This window comes from Lagenorhynchus albirostris, chromosome 15, assembly GCF_949774975.1.
Source record: "Lagenorhynchus albirostris chromosome 15, mLagAlb1.1, whole genome shotgun sequence".
Taxonomy (NCBI): Eukaryota; Metazoa; Chordata; class Mammalia; order Artiodactyla; family Delphinidae; genus Lagenorhynchus; species Lagenorhynchus albirostris.
The window spans coordinates 71,997,339-72,012,836 of record NC_083109.1 but is presented as its reverse complement, the minus strand read 5'-3'; the positions used below and the strand labels follow the sequence as shown (position 1 = coordinate 72,012,836).

Below are 15,498 nucleotides of genomic sequence, written 5' to 3'. Positions count from 1 at the left end.
AATTCCCTTCCAGGTGCACTGTCGGTGGGCAACTGCAGTGGGTTGCAACTTAATCCTTATAGAACTGGAATGGTGGGGGGCAACATTCTTTGTTTACCTTGTAATGTCCAGTTTTGTCTATTAAGCCATATATGTAAATATATATATATATCTTATTAACTTAATTTCCCTTCTCTGATAGACCTAGTGGCAGGGCAGGAATAAAGACGCAGATGTAGAGAATAGACTTGAGGACAAGGGGTGAAAGGGGAGGCTGGGACGTAGTGAGAGAGTGGCATGGACATACATACACTACCAAATATAAAATAGATAGTTAGTGGGAAGCAGCCACAAAGCACAGAGAGATCAGCTCGATGCATTGTGACCACCTAGAGGGGTGGGATAGGGAGGGTGGGAGGGAGGTTCAAGAAGGAGAGGATATGGGGATATATGTATATGTATAGCTGATTCACTTTGTTGTACAGCAGAAACTAACACAACATTGTAAATCAATTATACTCCAATAAAGATGTATAAAAAATTTCCCTTCTTTTACAAAGTTATAACAGATGATAAAGTAGGAGATTTAGATCACTGGCTTATTATAAAAAGCTATAGTTCAGGAACAGTCAGATGGAAAAATTGCACAGGGCAGGGTGTGAGGAGTTTCCCTGCCCTCTCCAGGCACCTCCACATGCTCACCAACCCAGAAGCTCCTTGTGCCCAGATTTTGTGGCAGTTTCCTAACTAATGGGTCCTGCTTCCAACCTTGCCTCTGCTACAGTCAGAGGGGTCCTTCAAAAATATGTCAGATCACGTCACTTTCTTGCTCAAAACCTTCCAGTTGTTCCTCATGTCACTCAAAATACCAGCCAAAGTTCTCACCATGTCCCACAAAGGCTTAACTCATCAGACATCTCATCATCTGTTTGAGCTCGTCCCCCTCCAGCTTACTCCTTTCCAGCCTCACTGCTGTCCCGGCCCTTTGATCATCCATCACTCCAGGGCCTCAGGGCACTTGTTCTCCTGCAGGCTCCTTCCCTCATCTCCTCGAGGTCTTTGTTCCTTAGCACTTATAAACTGCTTCTACTATCTAATTTCCTTATTCATCCAGTTTATTGTCCATCTTCCCTACTGGAATGTAAACTCCACTTGGACAGTTGTTATTCACTGCTGTACACCCAGTACCTAGAACAGTGCTTGGAACAGAGTGGATAAATACTGAATCAGTAAATGTTTACTAAATGAATGAATACTCGGGGCTGCCCTTGTCCCTAAGGATAGTTAAAAGGCTTTTGCTTTCCAAGGTCTAGGCTCTCAGAAGCAAAAATCTGTATCATTTAAAACGGAGAGGTTGAAGGAGTTGAAAGAAGAGGGCTGGGGGCACAGAGGTTAAGAATCTGCCTGCCAATGCAGGGGACACGGATTTGTGCCCCGGTCCGGGAAGATCCCACATGCTGCAGAGCGGCTTGGCCCGTGAACCATGGCCACTGAGCCTGTGCGTCCAGAGCCTGTGCTCCGCAGCGGGAGGGGCCACAGCAGTGAGAGGCCTGCGTACCACAAACAACAACAACAAACAAAAACAAACAAACAAACAAAAAAGAGGGCTGAGTTCCCAGAGCCAGGCATTTATTTAATGACTATATAAAATGACATAATACACTGGGGGCAGGTAAGCAATCTGTTGGCTCCTTCCAGACTGTGAATTGGAGAATAGAGAGAGGATTGGCCAGTTATAAGAGAGGAGAGGGCAGTTCAGACATTCATAGAAATATGTGTCATGAGAGATATAAATATGAGCTCCGTGAATGAGGAACAGCGATAACTTGGAGGGCGGCGTCCATTCCTAATGGCCTCTCTAGCCCCAGTTCACATGGACCCTCATGCTGAAACTTTTCTCTCCTGTGGCTCTTGGATGAATAAAATATTGACTAGGCAAGGGTGTGGCAGCAGGAAGCTTCTGGGCGCTCAGGGACCAGTGGGCCTCTGGCTGATGTAGTTGGCATCAGGAAACACAGGCTGGGGCCTCCCAGCCTCCCACATGAAACCACCAGGCCCAACTGCCTCGAAACCCAAGACAAATCAGGGCAAAGGTCTCTTTTCAGATTCACACAGAAGATCCGCTTGTGCAAATGCTGCTGGTTGCCATCAGCTGCTGTCTCTTGGCCCAGGCTCTTCACCCACGACTTCCTCTTGGGTGTATCAACACAAGCTGCTTTGGTCAGGATGGTTCTGACACAAGTATCTGGGTCACCACAGGGCTCTTTCCCCTTCTTCCCACCTGCCAGGAGGTTAGAAGGAGAAACTCCCCAGAGGAGGAGTTGGAGCCTCAGGGCAGAGGAGGTCACTAAGGCCACCACCCTATTCCAAGGCCCTTATGATCTCATGGCTAGGTGGACTGTGCATTCTAAGGTTCTAGAAACTCTACCTGGGTTTTCCCTTTACTTGGAGGGAGGGTTGAGCTGAACACACCACAGGTAGGGATCTTCTAAGGATGGCAGCCCTTGGGCATTCACCTGTAGTCCATGGGGCCCCCCGTTGTCCCTGATTGACCTCACTTCGAGGGCTCCATTTCCAGCATCTGCGTGTGGGGTTCATTTTTGTGGCCAACAGAGCATACAGTTCAGGGCCAGCAATCTGGGAATCAGTTCTGGGCCGTATTGTCTGGCTATATTGTGCCAGTGAATCTCTTCACCTCTCTGGGCCTTGGTTCCTTCTTCTGTACATCGCCCAGACTTCCATGGGACTCACTAATCTGTGAGCTCTGATAGGATCGTATTCAACTTCATACCCCCATGTTGTTGCTTTATGACCCCCACCTGCTAGTACAAGATCTCCAGCTTCCTGCAAATCTTCTGTGCTATTTCAGGAAGTCTCACATACCATTCCCTGGTGTGTAAGCTGCTCCGGACTTCATACCTTGGCTGCTCTAGCCTAGATAATAGCCACTGTGTATAAGAAGGATCTCTACTCCCCTCTGACAGCTAAGACTTCATTCCTGGGTCAAGCTCATTGTCATATGAGTCTCCCCCACCTTCAGGAAGCTCCTCTGCTCCCTCTTGAACAGGTCTTCTATAGGGTCACCTTGGAAGTTTTCCAGGCATGCCCAGGCATTCTTGAACTTCCAAAGTGGCCACAACCCAAGTTTGGCCTGCTTTGTGTACAATGAAGATATCAGTAATGTCCGCCTGATAAAATTTTTTCCAACAAGGAAAAATTTGTTAAAACAAGGAAAATGACTCCCTGCCATCACTATACTTCAGTGAGAAAAAAGAAAACATTTCCCATCTTCTCACTGGGTAGCTTGAGTCCATCTAGAAAATAGGTCAAGAGAATTCCCTGGTGGTACAGTGGTTAGGACTCCGTGCCTTCACTACTGTGGGTCCAGGTTTGATCTCTGGTCCAGGAACTAAGATCCCACAAGCCGTGCCGCATGGCCAAAAAAAAAGAAAAAAGAAAAACAGAACCTGGAAGACTGGTTATTGTAGGATGTGTTTGCACTGTCTGAAGTGTTTGGGGGAATACCTAAATCATTAGGAAGGCCTCCTCCCAGGTCTCACGACCAATCAGACTCTCCTCAACCCTTTCTGCCGCCCCTCCTCCAGCTGAATATTCCTGAAGCTCCTTCAGGAACTATGGGCGACTCCCTTCAAGGCCTCGGATGACTCCCTATGAATTTGGAGGGTCTTGGCCAAATCTCACATTGCGGTAAGTAATAGGAGCCCATTTGAACTGGCTAAAATTAAAAGAATAAATTTGTTTGAAGAATATCACAAAACCCTTAGGGGAACCCCAAAACAACTGGGTCTTCTGGGTGGCTGGAGAGGGCACCCCATCTTCCCCCATTCTTCCCTTCCTCTCTGCAGGCCACCATTCTCCGCATCTTCAACAAAGCTCAAAAAAGTTTGCCCTTTATTGACCACCTAATCCCAACTTTATATATACTTAATCGAGGGGGCTAAGATCTCTGAATTTCCACACCCTTAGGAGGGAGAATCTGATTGACCAGCTAGAGTCAAATGTCAACCCCACAGTAACCAGCTGAGGCCAAGGGAACAGAGTCACATCCTAAATACAAACCAGCATCTGGCCACCTCGTCCTCAATCTCTGGGTGGGGAAGTAGTCCTCAAGCAGAGGTTGTGGGGCTAGGGCGAGGCAGAAACGCCAAAAGTTATTTGTTTCGTGGGGTAAATTTCAGTCTTACAACATAACTTGGCTCAAACTTTCTTTAGCCTCACGTCCCACTTTTTCTTCCTCAATCTCTCATCAGCTTATCCCACTTGCCTAAAATGTGCATTCCCCATCACCACGTGTCAAAATCTGCCCAAGATCTTCTCTAAGGCTTTAAAATAAATAAATAAATAAATAAATTTGGGCTTCCCTGGTGGCGCAGTGGTTGAGAGTCCACCTGCCAATGCAGGGGACACGGGTTCGTGCCCCGGTCCGGGAAGATCCCACATGCTGCGGAGCGGCTGGGCCCGTGAGCCTTTCTCTGAGGCTTCATGCCAACTTCTCCATGCCATCCTTTATGATAGTTTCCACTAGAAGTGTACTAAAAACAATTTCAGATATGAAAGATCTCCTGAATTCAACCCTCCCTCGTCTCACACAAGTCCCTTATGTATTACCTCCCACTAAATCTTCAACCAGGCCCCGCTCACACACCTCCAGAGCTGGGATGCTCATGACTTCTCAAAGAGATCCATTGTGTCTCCGGTGTCTCTGCCTGTAGGAAAATGCTTTCTCGTATTACATGCCAATTTGCCTTCCTGTGACTTCCATGCTTTAGACTTGGTTCTGCCCTGTGGAAATGCCTAGGACTAATCTTTTCACCTTCCCACCAGGAAACCCCTCAGCAATTTGGATATGGCTCATGTCAACCCTTAGTCTTCTCTCTTCCAGGCTGAACATCCTCAGTTATGTCTAATATTCCCCATAAAACAGTCTCAAGTCCTCTGACCATCCTAGGAGGAACACGTGTCAACTACCCTCCTAAAATCTGGTGCCTCAAAATAAATACAACAGGGATAGTCAAGAAAATCTTTAAATTTTTTTTTTAAAAAAGGAAGAAAATAAATCTCCAACATAATAAGAATTTGTTTATATCGATTAAACAAATCGATTTTATACAATACTATTCAGCCTTTATCAAAATACGATAGATTTACATATACTAGCATAGAAAGATTGTCATGGTAGAAAAAAAGCAAGTTACAGAGCAGTGTGTGTTACATCTTATTTGTCTGCTAGGCAGGAAGTCTGTCTTTCTCAGCTTCTCTCTCTCCCATCTCTCTGTCTCTTAAACATTTCGTTTTTTCGTGTATATATAAAACAAATTGGGGGGAGGATAAGGACTGAACTCTGCATAGTTATTTCTAAATTCTAGAGATGTCTTGAGTTACTTCTAGAATATAGAGGATAAGGTTTGGGGGATCTTTCATGCTATGATTGTTATGTCTGTAATTTTTTTTTTTTTTTTGTAAAGAGCACGTATTACTTTCATAATCAGAGAACAACAACAACACTAATAAAGGATTTGCAATGCTTTGGTGAGCTCCGAATATCAGGGTGTTGATCTATTTCCTCCTTCACATTCTTTTCATTTATTCATTCAACCAACGCTCTCTAAGGCCTTCTCTGTGCCAGACCTGGTGCTGGGCCTCGGGCTTCTAGAGGCTAGTGAAGTGTGATTACACCTGTGAGAAGCTCACAGATGTCAGAAAAAACCTAGCATGATAAATGCTAGGACAGAGGAAATCACAGAGCTGAGGGATCACAGTGGGGGGACTTCCTGGAGTCTTGAAGATAATAGTGTTTGTTGGCCATAAAGGGCTTTTGGGTGATTGAGAGCAGCCTTGCAAAGGCCTGGAGGCAGGGAGAGCTGTGCTGTCCTCCGTCCAACCCCTCTACCTTCTTCCCTCTAGTCCAAGCCACCAGCATCCCTCACCATCCTCTGCAGCATTCTTCCCCTCCAGTCTATTTTCAACCTAGCAGCCAGAGTGATCTCTCAAAAACACAAAGGCAACCATGTCATCCCCCTGCTCAAAACTAATCTTGTGGCTTCCTCCTTCTATTAGGAGAAAAAGTCCAAAAATCCTCCACATGACCCATCAGATCTTGCACTCAAGCCATCAGGAAATCTTTTGGTTTCAAAAAATACCCTGACTCTGACTGCCTCTTACCATCTTCACTGTAGCCACTGGTGCAAACCACCATTGTCTCTCTCCTGGGTTTTTGCAGGAGCCTTCTCACTGTCCCTCTGATTCCACCTCCCGAGCCCATCTGCCCTTACCGTAGGCAGAGTCATCATGTCAGTCCTCCAGTCTAAACCCTCCAATGGCTCCTATCTCACCCAGAGCCAGAGCTGAAGTCCTTATAGTGGCCCACAGGCCCTGCATATCAGGCCTTTCATTGCCCCTCTGACATCACCTCTTCCTGCCCTTCTCTTGCCCAGCCACTGGCCTACTTACTCTTTCGCCATCGCATCAGGCTTGCTGTGTCTTTGCTCTGGGTGTTTCTCTGTTTGGAATGCCGTTCCCCCAGATGATCACATGACTCCCTCCCTCCTCATCTTCAAAGCCGCTCTGGTGATCTCTATCTCTGTCTCAACATCCTCCATTACCCGAGTTCTGCCCTAACCCCGAGTCTCTTTCTCTCTGTGGGTCTTATGGCAGGAGTTCACTCACTAGGGTTTCTCACATTTGCCCCAGACACAAAGATGAAACTTCCTGGCATTTGGGATGGTGGAAGGTGGTTAACAATGTGAGAGTTGTGGCCATGAGTGTCATTTCTCAAGTCTTCTGAGGCAGAGCCTGTTGCTAAAAATCCCATGAGGCAAGTCCAGGAGAGGTGGGAGTTGGGAACTAGGGCTGAACCTGGCCTGGGTCAGGTCCAAGGCAGGGACCACCAATGGGGACACTGACCTGGGTGTCAGGCCAGAGCGGTGGGGGCTCAGGCCGATGGGAAAAGTTTGGACCTTTGGGGTTTGACTGCAGACTAAAAACCATAACAAAGTTAGATTATATCAATCCTACAATGACCTGTGAAGCACTATGTCCTGTGCTACCTCCTCCCTACCCTGTGCCACATCTGTCTGACTTCATTTCCTTTAACACTCCCTACTCACTATGCAGCAGTCACCCTGACCTCCTTGTTGTTCCTAGACCACCCCAAGCACACTCCTTCCTGCCCCAGGACCTTTGAACTTGCCAGTCTGTCTGCCTGAAACACTCTTTCCCAAATATCTGCATCCTTATTCCTCTCTTCAGTCAGGCCTTTATTTCAAAGTCACCTTCTCAGTGAGGCCTTCCCTGACCACAATCATACAATACACACTCACATACAAGAATTCTTACCTCCTTCTCTCCAGACTTTATTTTTTCTCCTTAATATCTATCCCTAACCAACAAAGGATGGCTCTTATCTAGTGCTATTCCTCTCTGAGGACAGGGATTGCTGTCTGTTGTATCCACTGATATAGCTCCAATATCCAGTGCAGTGGCTAGCACAAAGGAGGTCTTCTATACATTTTTGTGAATGAACCCAGGGAGAGTCTCCAGCATCTATTACATGCCAGATATTTTTCAGCCATTATTTTATTTCTTACTAGAAATAAATGGGATGATCCCATTTTTGTTTAAAAAAAAAAGGTATATATAATGCACAGAGCACACACTATGTCACTCCGTACAGCCTGGAGGGAATGGCTGGGCGCCCCCTGGGGCCCATTGTGAGGTGGTGGCCCTCTATATAGCATGGGAAGAAAAATGTCTAAACTTAGTTCTGCTCCACTAAGGTTCAATAGCAATTCTCTCCGGGAGGAGGGATTTCAAGTGATTTTAACTTTTTTCCTTTTTACTAAGTTGCATTTTGTGATTTTTCTACAATGACAAGACAGTGATTTTGTAACAAGAAAAAATTTTAATGGAGAGTGTACTGAGCCTACTGAAGTATTTTCAGTGTACTGAAAATGCACTGAATGTATATTTTCAGGAATTCCCTGGTGGTCCAGTTGTTAGGACTCCGTGCTTCCACTGCAGGGGGCGCAGGTTCTTTCCCTGGTCGGGGAACTAAGATCCCACATGCCTCGAGGTGCGGGGCAGGCCCCCTCCCCAAAAAAGTGTACTGAACCCTAAAGTGTAGTGTCATAATTCTGAATGATTATCATAATGGAAAAAAGCCCCAAGGCTCTTATTGTATGTGAAAATCAAATGGGGGTGGGTGAGGGGTGAGATAGGAGTAGGGGATTAAGAGGTACAAACTACTATGTATAAAATAAGTAAGCTACAGGATGTATTGTACAGCACAGGGAATACAGCCAATATTTTATAATAACGTTATTTTTAAAAATATTTATTTATTTTGGCTGCACCGGGTCTTAGTTGTGGCACACTGGATATTTGTAGTGGCGTGCAGGATCTTTAGTTGCGGCATGTGGACTCTTAGTTGCGGCATGCATGAAGAATCTAGTTCATCGACCAGGGATTGAACCTGGGGCCCCTGCACTGAGAGCACCGAGTCTTAGCCACTGCACCACCAAGGAAGTCCATAAAATAACTTTAAATGGAGTAAATCTATGAAAGTTTTGAATCACAATGCTGTACACTTGAAACTAATATATTGTAAATCAACTATACCTCAGATTCTCTTATTCTTTAAAACCCCTCTTTCTTCTCCTTTGCCTGCTCTCCCAACCCCCCCTCCAGGTTTTTATCTTTGCAGTCTTTGACCCAAATGATAAATGTGGTTCAATGAATCTCTCAGTGAAAAAATAAGAAAAAGATAAAAAGGATGCTTTCGAAAGCTTATGATGCGGTCACAAGGATCGACCCGGGTGGATGGCCTGCACAAAGGCACGTCAACCTGTCGTTCTGGCCCAGTAGGTTGGTCACTGGCCAAAGCAAATTCATGACTTTTTTTGCACTGGTCCGGGTGAACATTGCTCCCAGGTAGAAGTGACAGGGAGGGATATGGATGCAAATCTTCCCCCAAAAGAGTCCTGCTTCCTTGAGGGGCGTGGTAAGGGTTGTTAGTATTATCAAGGGGACCCCCGGAATGAGGGGTAGAGCACCAGCCTTCTGGTCAGACAGACTTGGGTTTACAATTCTCACTAGGTTGATTCCCAGCTGGTGACTCTGTGCAAGACTCCTCACCTATCAGGGACCTCAGTTTCTGCATCTGTAAAATGGAGTTAAGAAAGCCAATTTCCTGGGGCTGCTCTGAGGAGGAAATGAGGAGATAAATAAATGCAAAATGCTCAGCACCATCATATGGCTCATTATATGTGCTCAGCAAACTGTATTGTATAAAATGATGTATTCATTCAACAAATGTTATTGCCATGTAGAGTGCTAGGGTGGACGAAACAGAGCAGCCCCTGCTCTGTGGAGCTTACAGACTAGTGGAACAGATAGTCATGGTGTAATCACATGAATAAAGAATTACAATTGCACTAAATACTGAGAAGGAAAAGTCCAAAGAACTAAGAGAGCATATAACCAGGGGCACCTGATCTAGCACTTTTTAACCCAGAAGAGGTGACTACAGATGAAATAGAATGCTTTTGTTTTTCCCTTAATGATAAGAGAATCCTTCACATGTACAATATGCTGAACGTTTTGCAAATAACTTTTCGTGGATGAGATTTTCATATGATCCAAAGCAGAGATGATGACCCTCATTTTACAGAAGTGGAAACTAGGGTGTAGAGAGGTTATATAACTTCCTTAAGGCCAGACAGCTCATTGATAGCACACCCAGAGATCAGACAAAACCCAGAAGTCCTTTGCTTCCACATCTATTGTTTTTACAGTATATCATTTTTTTAAAATTCTGAAATACAGCATACTTCCTTCTTTTTAAAATGTTGAGATATAGTTTACTTACAAAAAGCATGGGGAAATATATGTGTATGGTTTAAGGAGTACCTATGTAACTACCACCCAGCCCAAGGAACAGAATTTAACATAGCTCAGAAGTCCCCTTATATACACTTCCCCAGAAGTAACTCCTATGCTAAATTTTGTTAATCATTCATTTTCTTACCTTTTAAAAGAGTTTTTATCATTTATGCATCTCAGCGATATATTATTGCTTATTTATAAATGGCATCTTAGTTTATGTTTTCTATAGCTCGCTTCTTACTGCCAACATTTTGTTTTTGAGATTATTCATGTTGATGATGCCTATATCTCATTTTTACAAATAAATAATATTCCATTGTGTGATTATTTGTGCACTCCCCTGCTAACAGACATTTGGATCATTTCCAGTGTTTTACCATTATAGCTCTTCTTTTTCCTTTGGGAGATAAATGAATTTGTTTTTATAAAAAACTTTTGAAGATGTTATAAGTTTTGTGAATTTAAAGTCCAGTCCCTACACCCACATTATCAGTACTGTATGATAGTAGGTTCTATCATTTATTTTGAGCTTACCATCAGCCAGGAACTGTGTTAGGAGATTTACACACATTTTAAAAATTTAATTCTCTTAACATTCTTATTTGATATGTATTATTATCTTCAGGTGAAAGGACTATTTTTTTTTAGGCAATGAAACTGAGGTCCCTAGAGGTTAGACAATTAGCCTAAGGTCATTAGGAGAGCCAAGATTGCAACTCGGTCTAATTCTAACGTTCTGGTTCCTTCCAATTCACTCCAGGACTTAATACCGTATTGTGCAGTAATAAAAACCAAATGTAATGATGAACTGTACTATCTATAATTATCTACTCTATTTTTTATATTTGTGATTGTGGTAAAACACACATAACATAAAATTTACCATCTTAACCACTTTTAAGTGTACAGTTCAGTAGTGTTAAGTACATTTACATTGTCGTGCAAACATCTCCAGAGCTCTTACAGCCATTCTTGAACATATCATCTGGGGCACACGTGCAGGAGTTTTCTCCAGGACATGTCCTATGGGTGGAATTCCATGGGTTTGCATGTGTCCAACTTTATCAGTTAAGGCCAAACTTTTTTCCAAAACGTTTGCACCAATTTATACTCCCATAGGCAGTTACTTATTTTTCAAGTATGCATTACATTCAAATGTTTAAAAAATTATTTTGAGTTCCAATATTAAAAGAACAAAAAGACAATACAATGAAAGAATCTCCTGTCCCCTAACCACCTCATTCTCTCCCCAGAGGCAATCAAAATTACTTATTACTTATATAATTATTAGTATAAGATCTTTATGAGGATTAAATTAGTTAATATATGTAAAGTATTTAGAATCCTGCCTATTAGAACTGTAACTACTATCAGGATAATCACATCGATGTTTTCTCATTCTTTTTTTTTTTTTTGCGGTACGCGGGCCTCTCACTGTCGTGGCCTTTCCCATTGCGGAGCACAGGCTCCGGACGCGCAGGCTCAGCGGCCGTGGCTCATGGGCCCAGCCACTCCGCGGCATGTGGGATCTTCCCAGACCGGGGCACGAACCTGTGTCCCCTGCATCGGCAGGCGGACTCTCAACCACTGCGCCACCAGGGAAGCCCTCATTCTTTTTTACAGTTGCCTGATAGTCTATTATATAAATGTATCACTATTTAAATCATAATTGATAAACATTTAAGTTGTTCCTGTATGTTTATAGCACAGCAGTAAATAACTATTATTTCCCACTCACATAGGTGAGTACATCTAAAGGATAAAGTTCTGGAACTGGAACTACTGGGTCAAAGGTATTTAACACAGTTATAATTTTAATGGATATTGGCAAACTGCCCTTCATGAATACATCACAGATTCTCATATATATTAACTTAAAGAGATAGAAACTTTGGAATAGAATAGACCTAGGTAAGCTACTTTGTTGTTCAGATGAGTCAGCTGATGCACGGGAGAGGGAAAATGACTGGCACAGGCAGTTAGTAGTGGAAACAGCACCAGAACCCATGCAGATGTCTGGACTTGGAGTCTTAAATGCTTTAAGGTCCATGTTAACATTTCATTATTTTGATGCTGCGGCTTGCTTATATAATGGTAGTAACTTAATAATTAATTTCTCACTATTCTTTCCGATTTTTCCCTGGGCTATTTTCCTACCCTGGATTGATCATGCGCGCTATCTTGGACAATTCTGACCGGCTTGAGGTTTGCCAAGTGACCCATCTGCCCTCGTCTTAGAAAATGCTGGATTTGGTAAACTGCCTCTAGGGAAACAGAGCTCCGCCAGCCACTCCCAAGAGATCATTTAAATTACATCAAGGGAAATGAACCAAGGTATTTGTTCTGTAATCTCTCCGAGGTCAATTTCCCAAGCAGGTGGTTGATTAGTTAGTAATACATCTTTTAGACCAAAGGAAGCCCGCCTCTCGAGGGCAAAGTGATCATTGGCTGTTATGGCTGTCAATCACAAGGGGTATAAATAAGGGATGCCGGCGGCTCCTCCCCCCGGACGGCCAGGAGCGCGTGGGGTGGCGGCAGTCAGGCTGCGCGAGTCGTGCCGGGGAGGCGCTGTGCGGTAATATCTGACTGTTACTCCTTAATAACTGGAGTGGAAAGTAAAAAGGACCTCTGCTCCTCTCTCCTCTTTTCCCCTCCCTGCCGGGCAGGCGTGATGGCGGAAGCCGCGGCGACGGGCGCCGGCGGAGAGGCGATGGCGGCGGTGGCGGCGGGGGAAGGCTCCTCGGGCCCGACAGGCTTGCCTCTAGGCCGGGGTTTCTCGAGCTACCGGCCCTTCGAGCCCCAGGCGTTGGGCCTCAGCCCGAGCTGGCGGCTGACCGGCTTCTCCGGCATGAAGGGCTGAGGCTGCAAGGTCCCGCAGGAGACGCTGCTCAAACTCCTGGCGGGACTGACGCGGCCAGAGGTGCGGCCTCCGCCGGGCCGGGGCCTGGTCGGAGGCCGTGAAGAGACGGCCCAGGAAGCCGGCCTGCCGGTTAGGGCGGAACCCAGCCCAACCTTACCAACCCTCGGCATTGGGATGGACTCGTGCGTCATACCCCTGAGGCACGGGGGCCTGTCCCTGGTGCAGACTACCGACTTCTTTTACCCCTTGGTGGAAGATCCCTACATGATGGGACGCATAGCTTGTGCCAACGTGCTGAGTGATCTCTACGCCATGGGCATTACTGAATGTGACAACATGTTGATGCTACTCAGCGTCAGCCAGAATATGACTGAGGAGGAACGAGAAAAGATAACACCACTCATGATCAAAGGCTTTCGGGATGCTGCAGAGGAAGGAGGAACTGCAGTGACTGGTGGGCAAACGGTGGTAAACCCTTGGATTATCGTCGGTGGAGTTGCCACTGTGGTGTGTCAACCAAATGAATTCATAATGCCTGACAGTGCTGTTGTTGGGGATGTGCTTGTGTTAACCAAACCCTTAGGAACCCAAGTTGCTGTCAATGCCCACCAATGGCTGGATAATCCTGAAAGATGGAATAAAATAAAGATGGTGGTCTCCAGAGAAGAGGTAGAGCTGGCCTATCAGGAAGCCATGTTCAACATGGCTACCCTAAATAGAATTGCTGCTGGATTAATGCACACGTTTAATGCCCATGCAGCCACAGATATCACAGGCTTTGGCATTCTGGGTCACTCTCAGAACCTTGCAAAACAGCAAAGAAATGAGGTGTCCTTTGTCATTCATAATCTGCCAATCATTGCCAAGATGGCTGCCATCAGCAAGGCCAGTGGGCGCTTCGGGCTCCTTCAAGGAACCTCAGCAGAAACTTCTGGGGGGTTACTGATTTGTCTGCCAAGAGAACAGGCAGCTCGCTTTTGTTCGGAAATCAAATCTTCAAAGTATGGAGAGGGCCACCAAGCCTGGATCGTCGGCATCGTGGAAAAGGGAAACCGGACAGCCCGGATCATTGACAAGCCTCGAGTTATCGAGGTCCTGCCTCGAGGAGCCTCTGCTACCGCTCTTGCTCCTGAGAATTCCAGTACCTCCTCTGAGCCTAGCTTGTGAGATGGAATAGGGGAAGTTGTTTGGACTGTAGAGCCTTTGTACAGAATCATGGACAATTCTCAAGAGTTGATTTTAGGAAATTTCCAAAGAAGGCTGCCTGCGTAATAGTTCCAGCTGCCCTTTGTAGGTGATTTGAATCAGCCCATCAAAAGCCGCACATTCCAAGGCCAGAAGTAACATTTTGGACTTTCGGGGGGTAGGTTTGCTAATCTCTCGAGTGGAAAAAGAGCAGAAAACCCTCTGTTTCCTCTTTCCAAGAGCAAGATGAGGCTACTCAGGTTTGAGAGATTTTTCTCAGCACAGGGTTCATTGATTTCTGCCCAGGGAGTGAGATTATTTAAAATTACATAGACACCAAAAATAAGTTGCAAAAAGAAAAACATTTAGATCAGAAGCAAATAAGTTTGGACCAGTACTGTTGATAAATCTAAATTGTTAAGGGAGATTAAAATGCAATGTCAAATTCTTACTAGATTACTCTGAAATACTGGCTCTTTCCTACTCTGGACAAGAATTGAGCAGCTTGTCCAATGACTGGGAAAGGAGGACCTCCAACCACCTTACTTGGTCTCTGTTAATGACGTCTCTCCCTCTAAACCCCTTTAAGGACTGGGAGAGGCAGAGCAAGCCCCAGAGCCCAGGCCTTGGTGGACATTAAGATGTTAAATTCTTGTGTTGAAAATTCCTGGTGATTTAATCAATAAAGTGATTTCTAATGAAATAAAGAGGATTTTGTTGAAAAATTCTTCTGGCTAATGTTTGTATCCTTGGAATTCTGATTCTTTAACAGTCTTATAAAATGAACCAACTGATACATTTAGTGTTGACAGTAAAGGACTCGAGAACAGGCATAAATCCCAAGGACTAGAGGGTGGGAGAGGAAATAGGTAAAGAAAGGTGTCAACAAATCTTGGAACATGGAAAGTGGGTGGAAGAGGGGTAACCGACTTAGAAGAACAGAGGAAGGCGAAGTATAAATGCCTTCAGAGTTGGGGAACACTAACAGGAAGCAAGGAAATACGCTCAGAATGTACTAAGGAAGGTGGGGTCAAAGGGTGGGGATGAGAACGGAGATACTGGTTAAAAATTTATGCACAGGGCAATTAGATCTTTGCAGTTCTCAATCTTCTCCCCTGTGTCATACAACCAGGTGACTGCCTCTCACCTGTGTAGGTAAATGGAGGTTTGTTTTCTGGAAAATGTGAATTTAAAAAATATTGTAAAGTCAGGGGCACCAGGCAGAGCAGAGGACAGGGAGCCTCACCAAAAACAAGAATAAAGACAAAAATGAGATTGTCCAGCCCCCTCCCTCAGCTTAGCTATTAGAAACACTGTCCAGGAAGCTTATACCGCCCCTGCCTGGCGCAGGTGGAATATACTCCTCTGGAGAATATAAACCTGCCCAGAAAAAAGACCTATAAATACAAACATTTAGGGAGTCCCCGGTGAAAATCCCTGTACTGGGAAGCCTCCCAGTTGAAAAGCTTCACTCAAGCACATTCTTTTTAATGCCTCATTCTCAAATATGAGCAGGCAGGGATCACCAGATATTTGAGGCAAGCCTCCAACTTGAAAGAAGTCAAAGCAAA

General features: G+C 44.9%; 1 protein-coding gene across 1 annotated transcript; it reads left to right on the top strand.

Annotated features, from left to right (window-relative positions):
- The first annotated feature begins 12,400 nt into the window (after positions 1-12,400).
- Positions 12,401-14,654, top strand: SEPHS2 (selenophosphate synthetase 2). The gene has a single exon (XM_060123825.1). It carries the CDS (start codon positions 12,554-12,556, stop codon positions 13,907-13,909), a length of 1,356 nt encoding a protein of 451 aa, XP_059979808.1. The 5' UTR covers positions 12,401-12,553; the 3' UTR covers positions 13,910-14,654.
- The last annotated feature ends 844 nt before the right edge of the window (positions 14,655-15,498 follow it).